General features: G+C 47.9%; 1 protein-coding gene across 1 annotated transcript; it reads left to right on the top strand.

Annotated features, from left to right (window-relative positions):
• Window positions 1-2,804: 2,804 nt before the first annotated feature.
• Window positions 2,805-19,024, top strand: ASNS (asparagine synthetase (glutamine-hydrolyzing)). Its single transcript, XM_086467813.1, has 12 exons — window positions 2,805-2,854; window positions 3,991-4,278; window positions 6,549-6,786; window positions 8,237-8,422; window positions 8,732-8,833; window positions 10,954-11,081; window positions 11,847-11,973; window positions 13,331-13,437; window positions 13,764-13,864; window positions 15,812-15,893; window positions 16,160-16,315; window positions 17,553-19,024. Exons 2-12 carry the CDS (start codon window positions 4,030-4,032, stop codon window positions 17,760-17,762), a joined length of 1,686 nt encoding a protein of 561 aa, XP_086323939.1. The 5' UTR covers window positions 2,805-2,854; window positions 3,991-4,029; the 3' UTR covers window positions 17,763-19,024.
• The last annotated feature ends 274 nt before the right edge of the window (window positions 19,025-19,298 follow it).

The following is a 19,298-nucleotide window of genomic DNA, read 5'->3' as shown; positions in this document are numbered from 1 at the left end:
GAATTTGGCAGTTTCTCGTTTGGCTTTTGCTTTCCCCACTCAGCTACGGGGATTAAAGCGCGGTTCTGCCTGAGATCCTGAGTGCAAGCACTCAAGCTTTTAAGAGCACATCGTGTTACTTATCCTCCTGGGGAAGGAAAACCAAGAGAGGACACAGCCTTTGCTGCACAGCCAGATCCCTGACACGGAACCACACGTTTCAGGTGCCAGGCGTGTCACCAGAACACCTGGCACTACAACTATTGCCCGGTGAACGTGCAGGTATCCAACGTGTCTGTATGTTTGTAAAGAGAGCCAGGGTATGGGGTACGTTATTTCTGCCAACCCCTTGGACTGGGGAGGAGGAACTGATCTCCACCTTCCCCTGAACCCTGCCCACCACTGAGCAATCCCGGGGCACAACAGGCTGCCAGTGCCGCCGTGGTACACAGCTCTTTCGGTGTGGCTCCGTTAGCAGAAACAACCTTCTGCTTTCAGGCTCAGTCCCTGCCCTAGAAAATACGCTGCTTCCAGAAAGAGCATTCGCCACTGCGTTTTCTGTCACCGCTACAGGGCTGGATCACGGAGCAATGTGTCTAAATTCACTCTTTCCTGGCAGAAACGAGGCCGTGCACTAACCCTCTGCCCCAAAAGCGGCGTTAGATTCTTAGTCGTGCACGTTCAGGAACAGAAGATGTAAACGCACAAAGCGTAGCAGGGAGACGTGACCGCCAAAGCAAGCTGTAGAGGCTGCCAGAAACAAATGGATAGCAGCAGAACCGTCGGCTGGGGCTGTGACGATGTGTGGCAAAGTGCTGTGCAACGCACATACCGCAAGGAAAAACATCAAGCTGGAAAATTAACGGATTCTTGGTGATCCGTGCCCAGCTTACGTCATGAACATTCACTCACTGGGAGCTGAGAAAGGGGTAGTTTGAGGCATCTGGAAACTTGAAGCCGCCTATTCCCATGACTCCATTGCTACACAAGTTTGGAGAAGGGAAAGCGTGGCTGTTGCAATTCAGGATGTGTCCTCGGCCAGAGGGGGAGTAGCTGGCCCAAGCCAAAACTGGGATACTGGATGCAAAAGGAGTCGTAAGAGTGTAGACAAGATGCATCCCTCTCCTTCCCACAGCCAAAATCTCCCATTTTTCAAAACCAGAAAGGGTTTCAGCATTATCCGTATTTTGTGGGTGATGAAGCATCTTTAACGGTCCATGACTACACGCATGGTCTGACAGGGTGCAGAATGTCCGTGTTCCCCTGCTACTCACTAGCAGTTGCTGTGCAAAGGGCTGGTGCAAGGCCGAGCTGAGGCACATCAGTAGAATTTCTGATGTTTTACAGCCCTGCCCGTCCTAACCACCTGGCCCAGGAATCCACTCGTGGCAACCTGCTGTTTAAAAACAGATCGTGGGTGGTATTTCTGCCATTAGTACCATGTATGACACCATCAGCTCCATTAAAACAGGGGATGAAACATGCCAGACATAGTAAAACACAGGATTTATCCCCAGATTTTTAAAGTGGTAGTAAAGGGGAGGATAAATACGTGGCTGTTGCCCAGCGTGCCCTAAGGATGCAGACATTAAAGAGGACCTGGGAGGTTTCGCCCTTCCCTGGCTGCGCTTGTCCAGCCTTACCAGGCCGCTTTCTGCAAGTTGCTTCTCACCCTCCCTGCCTCAGTTTCTCCATGAAAAGATTCTTATTTTACCAAATGGCTTGTGACTGACTGCCGTAAAGCACTGTATGAGCCCTAGTTATGAACCAGGAATTGCTCATAAAATGAAAGTGTCCAAATTAAGCCCAAGCAGACTCATCCAAAAATCTTTGTGCAGAGAAAAGATGTAAAGAAAAGAAAAGCTGTTTGCAAAAGTCTCAGAAAATAAACCAAACCCAAAACAACTTACGCATGGCATCTGCGGGCTGCCCTGAAGCCTTGCCTCTGCCAAGGCCAGCCCTGCGTTCAGGTGAGCCTGCGCTGAACCGAAACCTCCTGCATCTACCCCTGATCAGTGCTGGAGCCTACTTCTCATGCGTAGGATGCTTCCACACATTTTTCTTTCTAAAGCCTAAAAAAACCCTTGGAATGGCTTCTTAAAGGTCCTTTTAAAATTCTACACCCAGACCACACTTACTGCATAACCTGAAGCACCAGCCAGCACCGCAGTTTTACCCCAAGCCCGCTAAAGCTAGCTGTGGAGGCGCACCGCATGCCAATCCCTACTCATGGCTCTCTCGGAGAATTAAGGTTTCTACACAGCGCTTCACATCCTCATCTTCAGAGCCGAATTTCATTTACTTCAGCACCCTCAAAGGCAAACCTGCCCGCTAACGGAGTTCAGGTAGGCTTCAAAATCCCTTTTTACCCATAGCATCCATTATTCAAACCCGAGTTTTGCACAGCACAACCCCCGAGGCCTCGGTAAACGCTTCCAGAGGCGTTAAGCCTTGCAAGCGCCTTCTCTCCCAACCCAAAGCAGCCTCAAGGCAACTCCATGCCGGTGCCCGAGCTCTTTTCGCTCCACACCAGCTACATCCAGCTCGGGGGCAGGCTTGCAGGGATTTCTGATGGCCGAGAGTCGCCTTCCCAAGCCCTGGCAGACCCCCTGCGAGCTGGCCCTCGCCCTGCCCTGGGGCTCTCCCGGAGCCGGGGCCCGCAGGACAAGGCCGCGGGCGGAGGGGTCGGGCCTCCGGGCGAGGCGAAGCCCCTTCCCCGGGCCCGGCCGGAGGGGAGGCGCATGATGAAACTTCACGGCGGGTTTCAACAGCATCGGGCAGCGGGGGAGGAGCCGGCACCGCCTGGAGCCGCCTTCTTCGTCCGTCTCCCCCCCCCAGCCGCGGCGAGGACGGCAGCTCTCCCGGCCACGACGGGGTAAGGAAGGCAGCGGGGCCGAGCAGAGCCCGCTGAGGGCCGGGGCGAGGCGAGGCGAGGCGGCGGGGGGGAGGATGCTGGAGGCCGAGCTCCGCCGAGCCGGGCGGCCTTCGGGGAGAGGCGGCCGCCGTGCCCGGCCTGCCGCGGTACCCGGCCTCCCGCCGCTCCGCCCCGCCCCGGGCTTGGGAGTGAGGGGGCGGCGGGTCCGCGGGGCGCTGCGGCCGCCGGAGGGAAGACCCGAGCGGGGGGGGGGGAAGCCGGAGGGGTGTGGGTTTAGCGAGAGGGAACCCGCCCCGGGGGGGCCTGCGGTCGCCCGTGAGAAGAGCCCCGGGGATCGCGGGGCACACGGAAGCCGCCGCAGTCGGGGTGGGGAGAAAGCCCGGCTCCATGTGCTGAGGCTGAGCTCCCCAGCGCCATCGCCCGTCCGGATGAGAAGGGAAGGTGCGGGGAGCGGGGAGCAGCGCTGGTGCGGAGCCCTTGGGTGGCCGCAGTGTCCCCCTTTGGCTCCGTGAGCCCTCGCAGCAGCGCGGCGCTGGGGCTGGGGGTCCCCGGCGCCGTCGCTTGACCTGTGGGGCCTCAGCCCACCTCTAGCGTTAGGGTCCGGAGGGCCACAAAACCTCCAGCTCCAGGGATGCTGCGGCTGCCAAGGGCAGCACAGTCGTGTGTGTGTGTGTGTGTCCCGCCTTTCTTTCCCATCATGGTGCTGGGGAAGTCCAGTCTAAAGCGACCCCCTTCCAGTCTGAGGCGGTTGCCCCCTGTCCTGTCACTACAGGCCTCGGTAAAAGGCCTCTTTCTGCCTCTCTTGCAAGCCCCCTTTATACGCTGAAAGGCTGCCAACCGAAAGGGCTGTTACCGTTTTACTTCAACACATCATACGTGATGCCCAGCAACGGTTAGTGCTATAAAAAAAAACATCCTCGACAACCTTGGTGTACCTAAAGGTAAACTTAAGCCTTATCTCTTGGCGGCCAAATGCTGCTTATCGTATTTCTGGGCAAACTGGGTGTTACCTCGTGTTAGACAAGCCTGCTGTTCTCCCGAGCAGCCCTCTCGACAGTTCGGCAATTAAGAGCCTACAGTTATTAACTGTGTTTTCGAGGTGCCAGCTCTTGCTTCTCATCTTCCTGTCCTCACAGAACAGGTTCTCCGTTTCCAGGTAGATCGGCAGCCTCACCATGTGCGGTATCTGGGCCCTGTTTGGGAGCGATGAGTGCCTCTCCGTGCAGTGCCTGAGCGCCATGAAGATCGCGCACAGAGGTCCTGACGCCTTTCGTTTCGAGAACGTCAATGGATTCACCAACTGTTGCTTTGGTTTCCACCGCCTTGCGGTCGTCGATCAGCTGTATGGTATGCAGCCCATCCGGGTGAAGAAATTCCCCTATCTGTGGCTTTGTTACAACGGAGAAATCTACAATTTCAAACAGGTAAGCGTGGTGTGGGTCATGTGGCATTTTCTCTTTTTAATTTCAATTTCAAAACTAGCGGTTATTAAGAAAACGTTTAAAACACGGTGGACTAGAATATCAGAAAAATTGTAAAAAGTTATGAAATGGCTGGCATTTAAAAGGAAGTAAATCGATGAGCTGTGTATCTGTGGTGGCTTCAGTAGTAACATTCTTAGTCTTTAATACTGAGAAATCACTTTTTAACTGACAACAAGGGCAGAAAGTATTTGTACCTTCAGGTTTGACCAGTTTAAAATAAAGATGCTTTCTTCCTTATCTCTCGGGGAGGGGAATTCCAAGCCTCTTTCTCCCCTTCCTTTCTCTTTGTAATGCAAATGCTTTTAGATTGCCTTGCTCTTCAGTTATGTTGGGTCGTTCTCCAAGCTGTTGGCTGTTGCATTTTCATTTCTGCATGTCAATCTAGGAGGGATATGTCACTTGTAATCTATTAATGCATAGCATGAGTGCTTAGGTATTTAAGTAAAAGCAACAAGCACTAGGGAGGTGTTTCCACCATGCCACCAAAGCCCTGTGTCCGCAGTTTAAGGCAGATGCTCGGTGGGGTTTCTGAGAGCCACCTACACGAGTCTCACCGGCACAAACCAAGCAGCAACTCTGTGCTTAACTTCCTAAAGCGTCTGAATGGCCCTGAAGGGTGGGATACTGCTGCTGAGCATCGTCTGCCTGCCTCAGTCCCAGTGCTGAGAGGTCCCAGCCCCCCGTGTTACTGGTAAAGGGAAGTGATTCAAATTTGGCCTATAAAGCAGCTTATGGTTTTGACTGTTTCCTGAATCGTGCTGAAGCTGAATGCTTAAAATGAATCATAAGCTGAGCGTGGTAGTATCAGAAAAGCATGAATAATCTGAGAAGTCTTAGTACTTTGAACATTGCATTTTTGAAGTCACAGTCAGGCTGAGTGACGTCAGTAACGTCATTAGGGATTTGACTGAATAGGCAGGAGATTGTTTAGTAGTTATTTTTTTCCCCCAGTCTTGAAGTATCTGCCTGTTTGAAAGGCAAGGTGCACTTTGCCCTGCGGGACATGTGAAATGGGTTGTGCCACCAGTCTGTGACGCTTGCTGTGTTTTTGCACTGTGGTTTTCCTGCTGTTGAAAGCAGTAGGAATTACTCTCGCTCGTGCTACGCACACAGTCCGAAGGGGAATTTAATTATGCAAAACTTGCATAATTGCCATCTGCAGGAATTTGCTTGTTCTCGCTACGTTGTGTACCCTCTTTCTGTATCGATTTTTCTTTCAGGCTTGTGGGTTGAAACCTACCTAGGAGAGGATCATTGGTGAAACAAGCTTCTTGTTTAGGGCAACAGCTTAGTTATTTTAATGTTGACTCGGTTCGATCCAAGACTTTGCCCCGTAAATAGCAATTAAAACCAAAGAACTTCAGTTAACACGCTAAAGCATTGTTTTTGTGGGGTTTCTTGGCTAGTTAGTGTTTTAATGAAACCCCCTCTTTCCCGCCCTGACTGGTGGATATTGAAAGGACTTTCAAGAGTAGCGCCACAGGAACGTGGAGAATATTTGGCCTGATTTAAGTCTGACAGCCAATTTCTTCCTCCACTGCTCCATCTGCACAGGGAGAGTGAAGAGGTTGGTTTGAGGAACGGAGGAAGATTTAGGCAGAAGGAAATTCTCTGTGCGTAAAGAAACACTGAGGAGTGGCAGTGACTGCGCGCGTAAACCAAAGGTTATTTCTGAATTACTCTGCTCTGCAGAGCTGCTACCAGTGTCTACGGGTTTGGGGGTTACTAAATGTCAGTATTATCTGATAAGAAGGTGGCACCGAGTGACTTGAGACTACAATAAATGATGTCTTTGTGTCTGGTCCTGTTTTGGGCTGGTTTGGCAGCCGCAGCAGCGGCTGCCTGCTTCTGCCCTCTGCCTGTGGGCGATGGGGGGACTGGTGCTTCTGGAGACCGGGGTGGTGGGTTTGCAGGGGGACATCCTCAGATAGGCCCTGCAGTCTTAAGCAATTTGAATGTGCATTATGGCAAGGGTTCAGGGATACATTTCTGTCTGCATTGTCTAAGAGATGATCCTGGATAGTATTTTGAACGCGAAAGTGTCATTTCCTTCTTTGGTGGAAATGTTTGTAAAACCTTTGACCTGTGATTTTACCAAAACCCAGTAGTTTTCTTGTTAAACAATCACATGAATGGTGGTGTTTTATCAGTTAATAAGCAGTTAACGTGTGCAAATGCTTACTCACGTTTTCCTTTCTATGTTTCCTCAGCTGCAGAAGCAGTTTGGATTTGAATATCAGACGCTGGTGGACGGTGAAGTTATCCTTCATCTCTACAACAGAGGAGGAATAGAACAAACAGCGTCCATGCTGGATGGTGTATTTGCTTTCATCCTTCTGGACACTGCCAACAGAAAAGTGTTTCTGGCGAGAGATACCTATGGGGTCAGACCACTGTTTAAGGTGCTGACTGATGATGGATTTTTGGGTGTCTGTTCTGAGGCAAAAGGTAAAACCACCTGTGCTCAATGCCTAAATAATCTCGGGTGTTGCTGTTGGAGACGAACTGCTTTGTCAGGCTTTTCTTCTAAGTGTGAAGAGAAAATGAACTTAAGTTCAGTGTTTAGTAGTATAAGAACTGCACATAATTAAAACCCACAGACAGTAGACCTCTAAGATGTTCAATTGTCTTTAATATCTCCAAAATAACTTGCTTGTTTAATTTTATGATTCTTTGTGTTCTGGAATCATAGCAGTATTGAGCCCAAGATGTTTTATGTTGCCCCAAAGTTAAACATAGTCTGTAAGAGTTAGGCTAGATTTATACGGTGATAAATTATATTGGAATTTGTTCCTGGTGTTCTATGGTGAACTGGGAAATAATGCCACAAGAACTGCTAATCTGTAAAAGCCAAGACCTGTAAAATGCTACTGAAATTTCCTGCAGCATTGGGTAATTTTCTAGTGACAGTTTATTTGATGATGATTTTTTTTACCTTTGAGATGACACATCCACTGCTCTGGTTTTTGTTCGTTTTTTGGTTGTTTGGTTTTTTAAAGTAATTATCTCTAGTCTTGACACACGCATAAACAAATCCAAACAGTGCCAAAAGGGAGTTTATTGCCTAAAATGCACTTTGGCTAAAATTGAGTTTCACAATTCCTCGTGTCTCTGCCGTTTATTGCGTATCAGTTTTATTGTCAGGCTCCAGTGTAGGCTGGCTCCTCTGCTCGTACTCCGTACTGGTACGAAGAGCTGTACCATCTCTGCTTCCTGGGGAAGAAGGAGGGGAGGGAGTATTTTAGGGGCCGTGAATTACCTGTCCCCCTCGCACAGCAACTCACTGTCTCTCTTGTGGAGTTCCTCAAGGGGCGCCCAGGTGACTGGCAGGTGCAAAACACCCTCTTCCACAGGAGGAGTGGAAATCAGGTTTGGCTACGAGTCTGATCCTTGGCATTGATCAGCAGTGGTGTAGATCAGTCTGGAACTGATGGGTTATGAAATCTCTACGGCAATGTCGATTAAGTAATCACTTCAGTGATGTAGTTTTATTACAAACCACTTGATAGCTTGACTACACTTAATTTTAAACACAGAATCAGTTACTAATTGTCATTTGAATCCTCGTAAGCCTGGATATCATGGGGTCAGGTAGAAGAGTGCTCTCCTTAATGCTCCCAGGGACCCTTGGCAATTAGTAAAACTTGCCGACTTCCCTTCTCTCCTGTCTGCCCCAGTTTGAGGCAGCTCAGATCCGTGTGTGTAACCTGCCAGAAGCAGAATCGTGCTCTAGCCAGGGCAGGCTCCGTCTCAAAATGGTATTTTTGAGAACCACTTTAGGATCTGGAGAAAATATTTGTATGTAGTTTTAGTACAGAGGCTGTTGAGTGAGGTATGACTTCACCATCCTACGTCGAAAACTGACTTTTGTTTTTTTTCCCCCCCATTTTATCTGTAGGACTTATTAACTTAAAGCATTCAACATCCTTATGTCCTAAAGTGGAACCATTTCTCCCGGGTCATTATGAAGTGTTGGATCTAAAGCCCTCTGGCAAGGTTGCCTCAGTGGAATTAGTAAAATTTCACAGCTTTAGAGATGAACCGCTCCATGTTGCGTGTGATACAGTGGAAACTCTGCCTTCAGGTAGTACAGAAAAGCATTTGCTACTTACTCTGATTAAAAAGTGAAAAAAAAAAAAAAGATCTTTGAATATTAAATTACCATTGATTGGTTTTAAAAAGTGACATTTAAAAAAAACCCTAGAAGAACCTTTATAATGTAGAGACTTAAGTATTGGTTTTGTGGCAGTCAGGTACAAAAATGAGCTCGCATGCCCTCCTTACCGAAGGGAATGCGGACAAATCTCTTTGTTTCCTGGGAGCATAATCCAGCAAAGTCGAAGCAACGCTTCTTGGATTGATTTTTTTTTTCCCCCCTCTTCTTTCTGGACAGGCTTTGATCTTGAAACAGTGAAAAGCAACATCCGTATTCTGTTTGAAAACGCTGTTAGAAAGCGTTTGATGGCTCACAGGAGGATTGGCTGTCTTCTCTCAGGTAAGTAGCAAGAATCACAGTGATTCTGTGTCTTCTCTCTCTTTCGCCCAATCCCTTACCAGTTAGAGGCAAGTGTACTGGCTGTTCTGCTGTGATGCACCTGAACTGATCTGAATCTTTGTATGCTTCGAGAACAGGGAAGTTGTTAGTTTGTGATAAAGTTTTCCACTTTACAAGTATCTTGAAAGTCTCATGCTTTTAAAGTTTACTCTGGGCTGGGATATTGGCTTGTTGAGGCACTGGCCATTTTTAACTGAGAGGAAAGAAATACAATATTCTCTCTGAAAAATCACCCAATATGCTCCTAAATATGCGAGGTTTTTGCTTAGGTTGGTGTCTGAGAAGAAAATGTAATTATTACATTCGCTTTACGCAGACTGAGCATAGAAAAAAGCCGTGGCACGTTTCGAACAGCAGGAGGAAGTGAAGTTCCTGTCGCCTTTGTTGCTTTTGCCTCCATCCTAGACCGCCCTTGATCTACCAAATTACAGGGCGCCATCTGGACCAAAATTATTCGCTACGCTCTTTTTTGAGGGGAGGCGATAGCTTGGGGTACAGGAAGTTGTTCACCGACGTAGCTGGTCCGTGTCGTGGTCTGGTGGTTCCGTGTTGCACAGGTACTTTGCGGAGGTAGGGCTTTGTAGCCAGGGGACTGACCTCTTGTTTACTGGGGTTTTGTAGCACTGGTGGGTAGGGCTCTGGTACGCTGTTCAGGCACTGGTTGAGCATCAGTAACTGCAGTCATTTGTCATGATTCAATGTGCGTTTGAATGAGGGAGCACTGGCCGGGCGATGCGGTTGGGCCGTGTCCTTACCGGGGCATCATAAAAAGCAGGAGGGAGGTGAATGAAACGGGGAGATACGCAGAGTTGGAAGATCCCCGCTTCAATAAAAGCTGCTCAACCCCCAAATTTCAGCTGTCAAGTGAGAAGGCAGTCAGCAGCTCCTCAGACGCACACGCAGGACGTATCAGTGGCAGAACTAAGCGCCCCTGCGGGTGTAACGCCAGGGTGTCTCCGTGCTTTGCAGTTTTGGGCGTGCTGGAGCGTCACCGTTGGAGAAGTGCTTTTGTTTCCCGTCACGGAGGGAGTTCTGCAGCTTCCCGGGGGAAACTGGGTTTGATTTCCCCGATTCCCGCACCGTGAACGCTCCGTTTGGCCGCTGCTCTCCGTTTCTCAGGCGCTGCACGTCGTTCCTACAGAGGGAGGGTTATTTTTTTGGCGGGGCGGTGTGCCCGCGGAGGGGCTCAGGGCGGGAGTGCAGGCTCCTGCGCTCAGCCGAAAACCCCCGTGCAGACTGTAGGAACCAGAAGAGGATTTTGCCTTGTGCTTGGCAGAACTGCAGGCAGGGGTGGCTGTTCTGCTCAGTACCTCGAAGGGGAGCAGCAAGTGGAACTAGTCAAGGATTAGCAGAATTAGCTCATAAGAAGGTGGAGCCTTGCAGTGCATCTGGGCAGTCTGTGCATCCCTCGGTTTTATTTTTTGTTCGTTTTCCAAGCTGTTCAAATCCTTCCGCTGTCGTCCTCTGGGAAAGAAGAGGAGGGGAAAAAAAAAAAAAAAAGAAGGTCACTGGTGAACCTTTTCGCTCTGAAGTGATGTTTAAAAAACTAATTCCACTCAAAATGTGTGAAATGCACTTTTGAAAAATGGTTGAGGAAGAGTGGAGTCCTTATGCTAAACCTTCTGTTCTTTTACTTAATTCTTTTTTATCCAGACTGCAAACCAAAAAACTATTTACATCGTTCTGTCAGCAGAGTATCAAATGGGTGGGTAAGAGGAGGATAGAGAGTGGCTTTGAAACGGAGAATAAATCCCAGTGTAGCAGAGTTGAGAAGGGGCATGTTCTGTATGTTTTCAGAATATTTTGTGTGTATCTGAAGAAGGATTTTCACTGATGCTTCTGACACCAAAGTACTAACAGCTGTTACTGAAGATATTCCACTAAAGATGCCTGATTCTCTTTTAAGCAGGGGTAAATGTGCCCTTGTACAAGTACCTTGGGTTCGCACAGCTTAAACCTGACGCCCACTCATGAGATTCTGCTTATCTGGATTCAAGTGTCCCTAAGGGGAAACCAAAACCAGTCAAAACACCTGACCAAATAATTTGTTTTGTTGGCAGGGGGCTTGGATTCCAGCTTGGTTGCAGCTGTTCTTCTGAAGCAGATGAAAGAAATCAACATCAACTACCCATTGCAAACCTTTGCAATCGGAATGGAAAACAGTCCTGACTTACTGGCCGCCAGAAAGGTACGGTGGTAAGCGTCGTGTTCGCTTTGTCCCGAGCTGCTGGGTGCTAAAGGGTGGATGTGAGCGGTGCTGGCTCCGTGGTGTGGTGTTAATAGTGACACTGAATGTTCAGGTGTTGCTGTGATGTAACCCAGCTTGCGGTAAATCGTTTGGTACAACGTTTGCTGCTTAGTTTATCTTAAAAAAAAAAAAAGATAATTGAGCCTTACCTGTGTGCTCTGGCGTTTGGAAGGCTTTAAGGACAGGCTCCCGTTGCGCTGTTAGCAAAAGGACGGTGCTTTGGAGTTGTGTCCGTTCTGCCTCGGGGGTTTTAGGGTCAATCCCCGTGCCGCAGCTCCCGTGCGATGACGTTGGGGTATCTGTTAAATACTGTGAGGGAATCGTCACTGGGAGCCTTGTGCAAACTGCTTGGCGGCTGGGGTGCCCTTTAGGTATCCAGGCTGTCGTGGCTTTTGAGCTGCTTTGTCCCTTCGGGGTGATTGTCCGGGGTATTTAGAGCCTCTAAGATTCCGTTACGCGTCTGGAGGGTCTGTGTGATGGCAATTAAGCTCTGTAATTAGGGAGACTGTCCCCTCTGGTGAACATAACCCTGCACGTCAGAGGGGCTGCGGCAGCATCACCTTTTCTTGGCCTAACGTCACGTAATTCTCGCTGTGGCAGAAGGGAGCTGCTGCTCTCACTCAACGCCTGTCTGTTAAACACGATGTATGTTTGAAACACGTTTGGATTGAAAAGCAATACATTCTGGTGACCTTTCACAAACAGGTGGCAGCACATATAGGCAGCGAGCATCATGAAGTCATATTTAATTCTGAAGAGGGCATTCAGGCCATAGAGGAGGTTGTCTTCTCCTTGGAAACCTATGATATAACAACAATAAGAGCTTCAATCGGTGAGTGGTTTTTAATCGCAGTCTTCGCTTTTTGTCACCTGAATAAAATTTGGTGCAAAATCACGTGGTCATCTACTAGATCCTGTCACAGCACCTGGGAACCGGGACTCCCCGCTTCTGCTCCCCAGTCTCGTCTGTGATACCGCGCTGAGGCAAAACCAGTTGTTAGTTTCAGAATCACCGGCTGTACAAAACAGTCGCCAAGAGCTGTTCCTGAAGCTTTGGCATGAAAACCGAGAGTTATAGGAGGAAAAAAACGTTAGATCCACAGATCTAGGTTTTGCTCTAAGTATGAACCTTGGAGAAAGAGGGAAAACTTACAGGTTACCTGAGGTACTGCAAGTTATGAGAGCAAAACAATTATGATTACCCTTTCCTTGCACAATTTTAATACTGCAGTGAAGAATTTCTCGTCACCCTCTTATAACAGATGTGCACTCGAGCTAGGTAGGCTTCTTATAATGTGTGTTTGACTCTGAGAAGTGAAGTCACCAGCAGCTTCTTGCAAAGGGTTGCCAGCCTGATAAGAATGAAAACCCCTAATCTAACGTGACCTTCTGTGTGGTGTCAGCTGCGACGTTTTACCCAGTTAATCTTGCGTCAGCCTAAAACATGAAAAAGTTAGTGAGCCAAAAAAGGCAACACAGTTCTGAAAACCTGCGTGGAATTTGGTGCCTGAAGACAGGACTTTGCAATGTGAGGTACTGAAAGCGTTTCTTTAAAAAAATAAAGGCAGCTTTTCACCTGGCATCTTTCTTTGCGATTGCTGCTTAGCGTGAGAAATAATGGACTAGACCCTTTTCATTAGATGTCTAATAGTTTTGTTATAAAAGCGTGTTGTTTGGAAAGATGCCGTGAAGGGAAGGCATAATTCTGATTAATAAATAACTCTTTTCAAGAAAAAAAATGGAAAAAAGGGCTTCACCCAGTTCAACCCACAATGGCAGAGACTTAAACGGCAACTTTTGCTGGTAAATTTGTTCGCCAAAGCTAGAAGGTTTGTTCAGGAACTAATCAAGGGCTTAATTTCAAACTGAGTCAGAACAACTCCTCTGTGTGTTCCCTCGGGAATCCTCCAGCATTCCCAGGATCACAGAGGGACACATCTTTCCGTTATTTTGAGGGCTAAGTGTAAGTACGCAGTTTAGATGTATTTGCAGCACTTGGTTAGTCTGGCTGCTGGTGGCTTCGAATCACAATGAGATGTTATTTTAATTAATTCCTAATTAATTGCTACAGAAGAAGTAGTGTAGGAGAGAAACTTTTACAATGCTGAATTTAAACTGTAGTAGCTGTATGTAGCATCATACATGTAGCCGTATTTTGATAACTTCAGACTTTTTTTTCTTTTTTTAAGGTATGTATCTTGTCTCCAAATATATACGGAAGAAAACGGACAGTGTGGTCATTTTTTCAGGGGAAGGATCAGATGAGCTGACACAAGGATATATATATTTCCATAAGGTAAATATATTCCCTATACAGAAAGCCCTTGAGCTGCTTGTTCTTCCCCTCAGTGAAAAGTCGCTGGGATTTCAAGGTCTGATGTTTTGAGAGTGGTCACAGCTGTATATCTGTTGAGATTTTCTCCTGAGGTGGCGTCAAATCCAAGGGATTTCATTTAATCGCCTAAACCACAACTTTTTTAAACTCCAGAAATTCCCGAGACTGTTACTTGTTGTATGTGGTGTTTGCTGGTTCTGAGATCACTCGGCGATCACTACAGCTCCAAGGCAGGACAGCAGGTAACGCTCCCTCCGGGCAGCTGTGTGATGTCTGTCTGGTTACAGGCACCATCTCCTGAAGAAGCCGCAGAAGAGAGCGAGAGGCTCCTGAAGGAGCTCTACCTGTTCGACGTGCTCCGGGCGGACAGAACTACTGCGGCACACGGGTAAGACGTGGTCCCTTGGGGGCTGAGGGCTCAGGTGGTTTTTAAAAGCCTGAGGAGATGGGCACAGACAGGATTGGGGTGCTGTTTCTGCCCAGTAGGGTAGAGGAGGAGTGAAACTGCGAATCTTCATCGCATCTGCTTAGAGCAGCTCTTGATTCCGAAGCGAAAGACTGCTGGGGATGTGTATGCCAAGGTGAAGTTATAGCCTGAAGGAGTTTGAGCAGCAGCAAACCACGCTGCAAAATTTAATCTGGTCTGCTGTGATTATAGGTCCCCCTGTGTTGCCAGCTGATGTGGGAAATATCTTTTGTCTGGGGTTGTACTGGACTTTATAGCAGCAGTGAATTAGAAAGATAAATATGCAGAGGTAAGGAGGGACGGCAAAGCCGTGTTTGACTTGGGGGTTTGAGGTTTAGACGAAGAGGAATCTTGAATCTGATCATCAGCATGCGTATGAAGGATTAAAAAAACACACTAAAAGAGAAAATTATGTCCACTGAGGCGGGAAGGTGGCTGTCATAAAGAGATGTTAGGATACAGCCTGTGTGACTGATACCTTAAGGAATCACACTGCAGAAAATAGCATCATTTTACCAAAGAAAGACGTTGATCAAAAGGAGAATGTTGTTGGGAAGCTGGCTGTAGACGAGAAAAAGATGGTACCTTTCGTAAAGCAAACAACTTACCTGCTGGGAAACTTGAGTTGTATATTCATCCTGCCACAAAATGACCTGCCCAGTTGCTTGTAGCTTCCTTATGTTTCTCTTTTGTGTGTAAAAGGATGACAGGGTGCAGGACACCTGCCATTTGCCTCGTAATTTGGTTTGTGCTAAAAAGTTTGGCCGCATATTCAGGGCTGCTTAATATCACACTCTGGCTGCTCTTCTTTGGAGAGGTGCCACTTCTCGAGGAGAGGCTGAGGTCAGCTTCACAGCAGTGCTAGCAAGACAGAACCCTTACATTCACAAAGTAAAACTGAATTTAAGGGGTTCAGATTTATGGAGAAAAGGGAGAGGAGTTAAGAGTAGAGAGGAAATGATGAAAGTGCCTTTATCAGTTAGAAAAAAATAAAATAGGGAAAGCCCTGCAATGCAAATCTGGTCAGTGTGTGTCGAAACCGAGCCTCAGGACTGGATTGCCGAATGATGGTGCTTTTTTTTTTGGTAAGGTGGGTAGTACCTGAAGTAGTTGAAGCTTTTTATCAGAGGAGAAGCTACAGAGACAGTGAAATTACTGGAGTTCAGTGTAACATCTCCATTTGACTTTGAAGCTGGGCAGCTTCGTGTCTCGTGAGGAAAAACACTGAGCGGGGCTCTTCCTACCGAAGACACAGTCACTGTAATTTTATTTGTTGCCTTCAGTGCCCTTAGAAGCCGCGGTCTGCATAAGGGAGTGTAAGCAGGAGGGCTTTGTACAGGTGTATCTGCCGCTGGTACAGGAGAGAACTTGCTGTGCAGATGCTGCAGATCAGTAGTCAGTACCTTAACAGTGTCCGTGAGGGCTCCTCTTCGTTGTTTCTTGAAAACACGAATACAGATTTCAGAAGTGACAGCAGGACTCCTTGCTTGGTTCTGTTACAAATCCCAGTGAGCCACTTGGTAGTTCTCTGGGGGCAACAGGGTGGGGTTTCTTTCGATGTGTCTTTGCCTACGTGGTACAAGGGTTGCTGCAAATCCCGCAGGACCGTCGTCTCTGCGTTCGTTGCGCTGGAAGGTGTCCAGCAGGTGGCATCATAAATCATCGAGATCTTTGTGCAGACCGTACACTTCCCTTTCCAAACTGATGGATTAAATGCAGATCGGCATGAATATGCAAGTGGAATTTCTTCTGAGTAAAAGCAGAAAACTTGGTGTTTATGTGAAAGACACGGAAGACTGTTGTGGGATTTGTAAGCAGATGACTTGTTGGATTAATCCAGCATCTCTTCTATTTATTTCCCCTGTTTAGTCTTGAACTGAGAGTCCCATTTCTGGATCATCGGTTTACTTCTTACTATTTATCTCTACCAGCAGAACTGCGAATCCCAAAGGTATGTAGAACTAAGGTTGGGCCCTAGAGTATAAGCTCACAAATTCACTGGTACATGTTCCAGGCATGACCAAATGGCTGAATTCAATGCTCAAGTCCTCTCCCCAGAGTCAGGCATGCCCTTCGATATTTTGCTGGATTGTTGGGCTACTGGGAACCTTTTTCTGACCAGCCCTTGTGAAGGGAAACCATTTCTTCAGGGTTAAAGCCAGGTCTTTGTGCTGCGGTTCCCGAGACTCACGGCGTTGTTTGTTGTTCTGCAAACAGAACGGAATTGAAAAATACCTTTTAAGACAGTCCTTTGAAGATTCCAACTTGCTTCCCAAAGAAATACTCTGGAGACCCAAAGAAGCTTTCAGCGATGGTATAGCATCGGTAAAGAAATCCTGGTTTTCTATTCTCCAGGACTGTATCGATCAGCAGGTACAATACCCCCTTTTTTTTTTGGGTCTTTCACATCGAGGTGTGTTAGTTGTGGCTGCCAAGGGGAGGCAGCTTAGTTGGGAGAATAAATCTGGGTATGACAGTGACTTGAGCTTCGTGGTGGAGGAATGACCAACCGTCTTCTAGCTGTCTGAGTTGGTTCAAGGCAGTTGAAATCCTGGATGCAAAGAAATGCTAGGGCCTGGCAGAGATGGCTGCTTGAGGGAATGAACATCATCTGAGTATCTGGCTTGTAAATTAGATTGTGTGTCAACAAACACAACTCCTGGGTTACACGCAAGGCAGCTGCTTCGGCTGGAGGCGCTTGCATGAACTTACTCTGCAGCTGAGTAACCGCGTAACTACTCCGTGATGTCCTTTACTGTTTGTGTCATTGGGGTTCCCAGCCGTGCCTGCCTCAGCCCTTTTGCTTTTTAAAGCCTCTGCTCGCATCGCTAACCAGGGAAGACTGACAGCGTTTGGGCTTTGGGGCACAGGATGATCATCTCGGGGCGAGGCAGAGGTAGTTGAGTCACCGAGAGGAGGGAATAAATAGCACCCAGTTTACACCAGAGCCCTGTCAGGCAGAACTAGGTGTAGTTGAGCCTGCGGAGGGGTGCGTCTGTCCCACCACCGACCGCTTCTTTCCCGTTTCCTTGTGACATCCGCGGGCAAGAAGGTCGTCGGGTCAGGCAGGCGTAGCAGGGGCAGATCTGTTCCGCGGCGGTGAGGAGTCAGGCAGCGTGGTGGCACTGGGAGCTGCTTCAGAACATACCTCAGCGGGTGCAACTGTTCATCCTCCCTTCCTTCAGGCAGCTTCGTGTCTTTGCAGCCCAGGCCTTTCGGGGGCAGGTTGTGCAAGCTCTCTGTGAGCCGAAAAGAAAAAAAAATTAGGAAGCCCCTTACACGGCAAAAGGCTGCTTTAGGTTGTTTGGGTTGGTTCACAGAAAGGGAAGGATAGGAAAGGAGTGTTTGTGAGCTTGCTGCTTGTAACCCAAAGAGAAATGGGCTTCTCGTATAACGCAGCGAGAAATACTAACAGCACTGGAAATAAAATGATGTATTCATAAAGATCAAGGGAGCCTACGACAAAAATTCACCTCTCAGGAGCCTCTAGAATAGGCTTTTTTTAAACCTATGGGCATTCAGTGGTTGGCGAGTCTTTAACTTGCAGCAAATTGACTTGTAAACGTTCAATGTATTTGCAGCTTCACTGGAGTTTTGCTTGTGTCTGTAGGTTGATGACCTTCTGCTGGAAAAAGCGGCGGAGAAATATCCTTTCAATCCTCCTAAAACAAAAGAAAGTTACTACTACCGCCAGATTTTTGAAAAGCATTACCCTGGGCAGAGCAACTGGCTGCCCCACTACTGGATGCCGAGATGGGTGAAAGCTACTGATCCTTCTGCTCGCACCTTGAAGCATTACAAGTCGGCTACCCAGGAGTAGGGTGTCGAAACCACCCCCCCCCAAATAGAAGTGCTGCGAGCAGTTGCACGCGCTCTGCTTTAAGAAAACAAAACAGATTATGCAAACCTAAAGCTTAAGTGGTCTTTAAGACGCCTTTTGACAATGCTGTTGGAAATAGGAGCTTTCTGTGGTCATTGTACTATGAAAAATTCACCCTGCCGTACCAAAATTTTGTAATTCGTGGGAAAATGCTTCATGAACCAGGACCTACCTGATTTGGCAGCTCTTGTTCCTTTTGTGACCTCGATTGTATTCGTTTGCTTTGCAGTCGTTGAGTAGATTTTCGTGTGAGCTCTGTTCCGAGGACTTGGGTGAGGCCAAGGGATGCAAACTGCCGCCGGCCCTCTGAGCCACGGGGACTTTCACCCTGGCTGTTGGTGATTTCTGCTCCTGGCTGTGGGAGGCGGACAGGCTGTCTGTATTATTCTGTTCTGAATTGTCTTTGTGAGCATTCCTGAGGACCTTGGTCTGGTTTTCAAAAGGTATTTCGATGCTCATGGCTATGCAGAGGTGCTTCCTAGAGTTCATAATAGTGGTGGTGCTGGGCATTAGTTGAATGAACGGGAATCTTATTCCTTCCTGTGAAGCCACCAGTTGGCTGTTTGGAATCTGGTGGCTCCTGTGACAGTCTGAAGGTCCTGTGACATGTCAAAGAGCGGGACAGACCAGAGAAGCCGAGTGATGCCTTTGTTTCTCAATCAAGGGCTTCGATTTTTAAATGTATTTATTGTTCTTGAAAATAGCGTGTTCGCTGGGTGACTTGTGCCAGTCTGGTGGAAGTGGCGTGGGTGAGTGTTGTCAGAAGTTTTTCACTTACTGTGGGAGTGTTTCCACCCGTGTGGTGGGAAGGTAGATAGTGTTGCTGCTCAGCCGCCTGTGGACCAACCCTGTTAACCACAGTTTTTAGAGAAAGCGTCGCTGAAGACGATGGGATCGGACACCTTGCCTGGAAAAATGGGGGAAAAGCTTCTTCAGAAACCGCAAACCCTGCTGAAAAACACCGGACTTTTTACCCACAACAACTTTTTATTGACTACTTAGGCACGGGGGCTGCCTGTTTGCAGGTAACTTAAGCATAAAGGTGGCCCAGAAATACACGTGTGCTGCGGGTTGGCTTGATTAGCATCGTGCTCTCGATGAAGGCAGGAGTCTGGTTTATTGTCCCCCTCGACTAGGAAACCAAAGCCAAATGTTATTTAAAAAATAAAAGATAAGCAATTTTCGTTTAACATCTTCATAAACTGACTGATTGTCTATTTATTACTCCCCCCCTAATCCTGTGCTTGCATCTCTATTCCAGAAACCCTCCTGAAACCTCTCGGTGGTGCCGTGGAGCCCATGAACTGTCCAGCTATGGCCGGTAGTGGCCACATTTTGACAAAAATTCTCGCATACTAGTTATTCATGAGTATAGGATGAGTCAGGTAGCACCTTCCTGCGGCCTTCTGTGCTTACGGGCCACGTGCTTGGCTCTTTGGGTTTCTTTGAAGCAGTAAAGTTTTATTTTGACTTGGA

This window comes from Leptosomus discolor, chromosome 7 (genome assembly GCF_034619465.1).
Source record: "Leptosomus discolor isolate bLepDis1 chromosome 7, bLepDis1.hap2, whole genome shotgun sequence".
Taxonomy (NCBI): Eukaryota; Metazoa; Chordata; class Aves; order Leptosomiformes; family Leptosomidae; genus Leptosomus; species Leptosomus discolor.
This window is presented reverse-complemented; position numbering and strand designations above follow the sequence as displayed.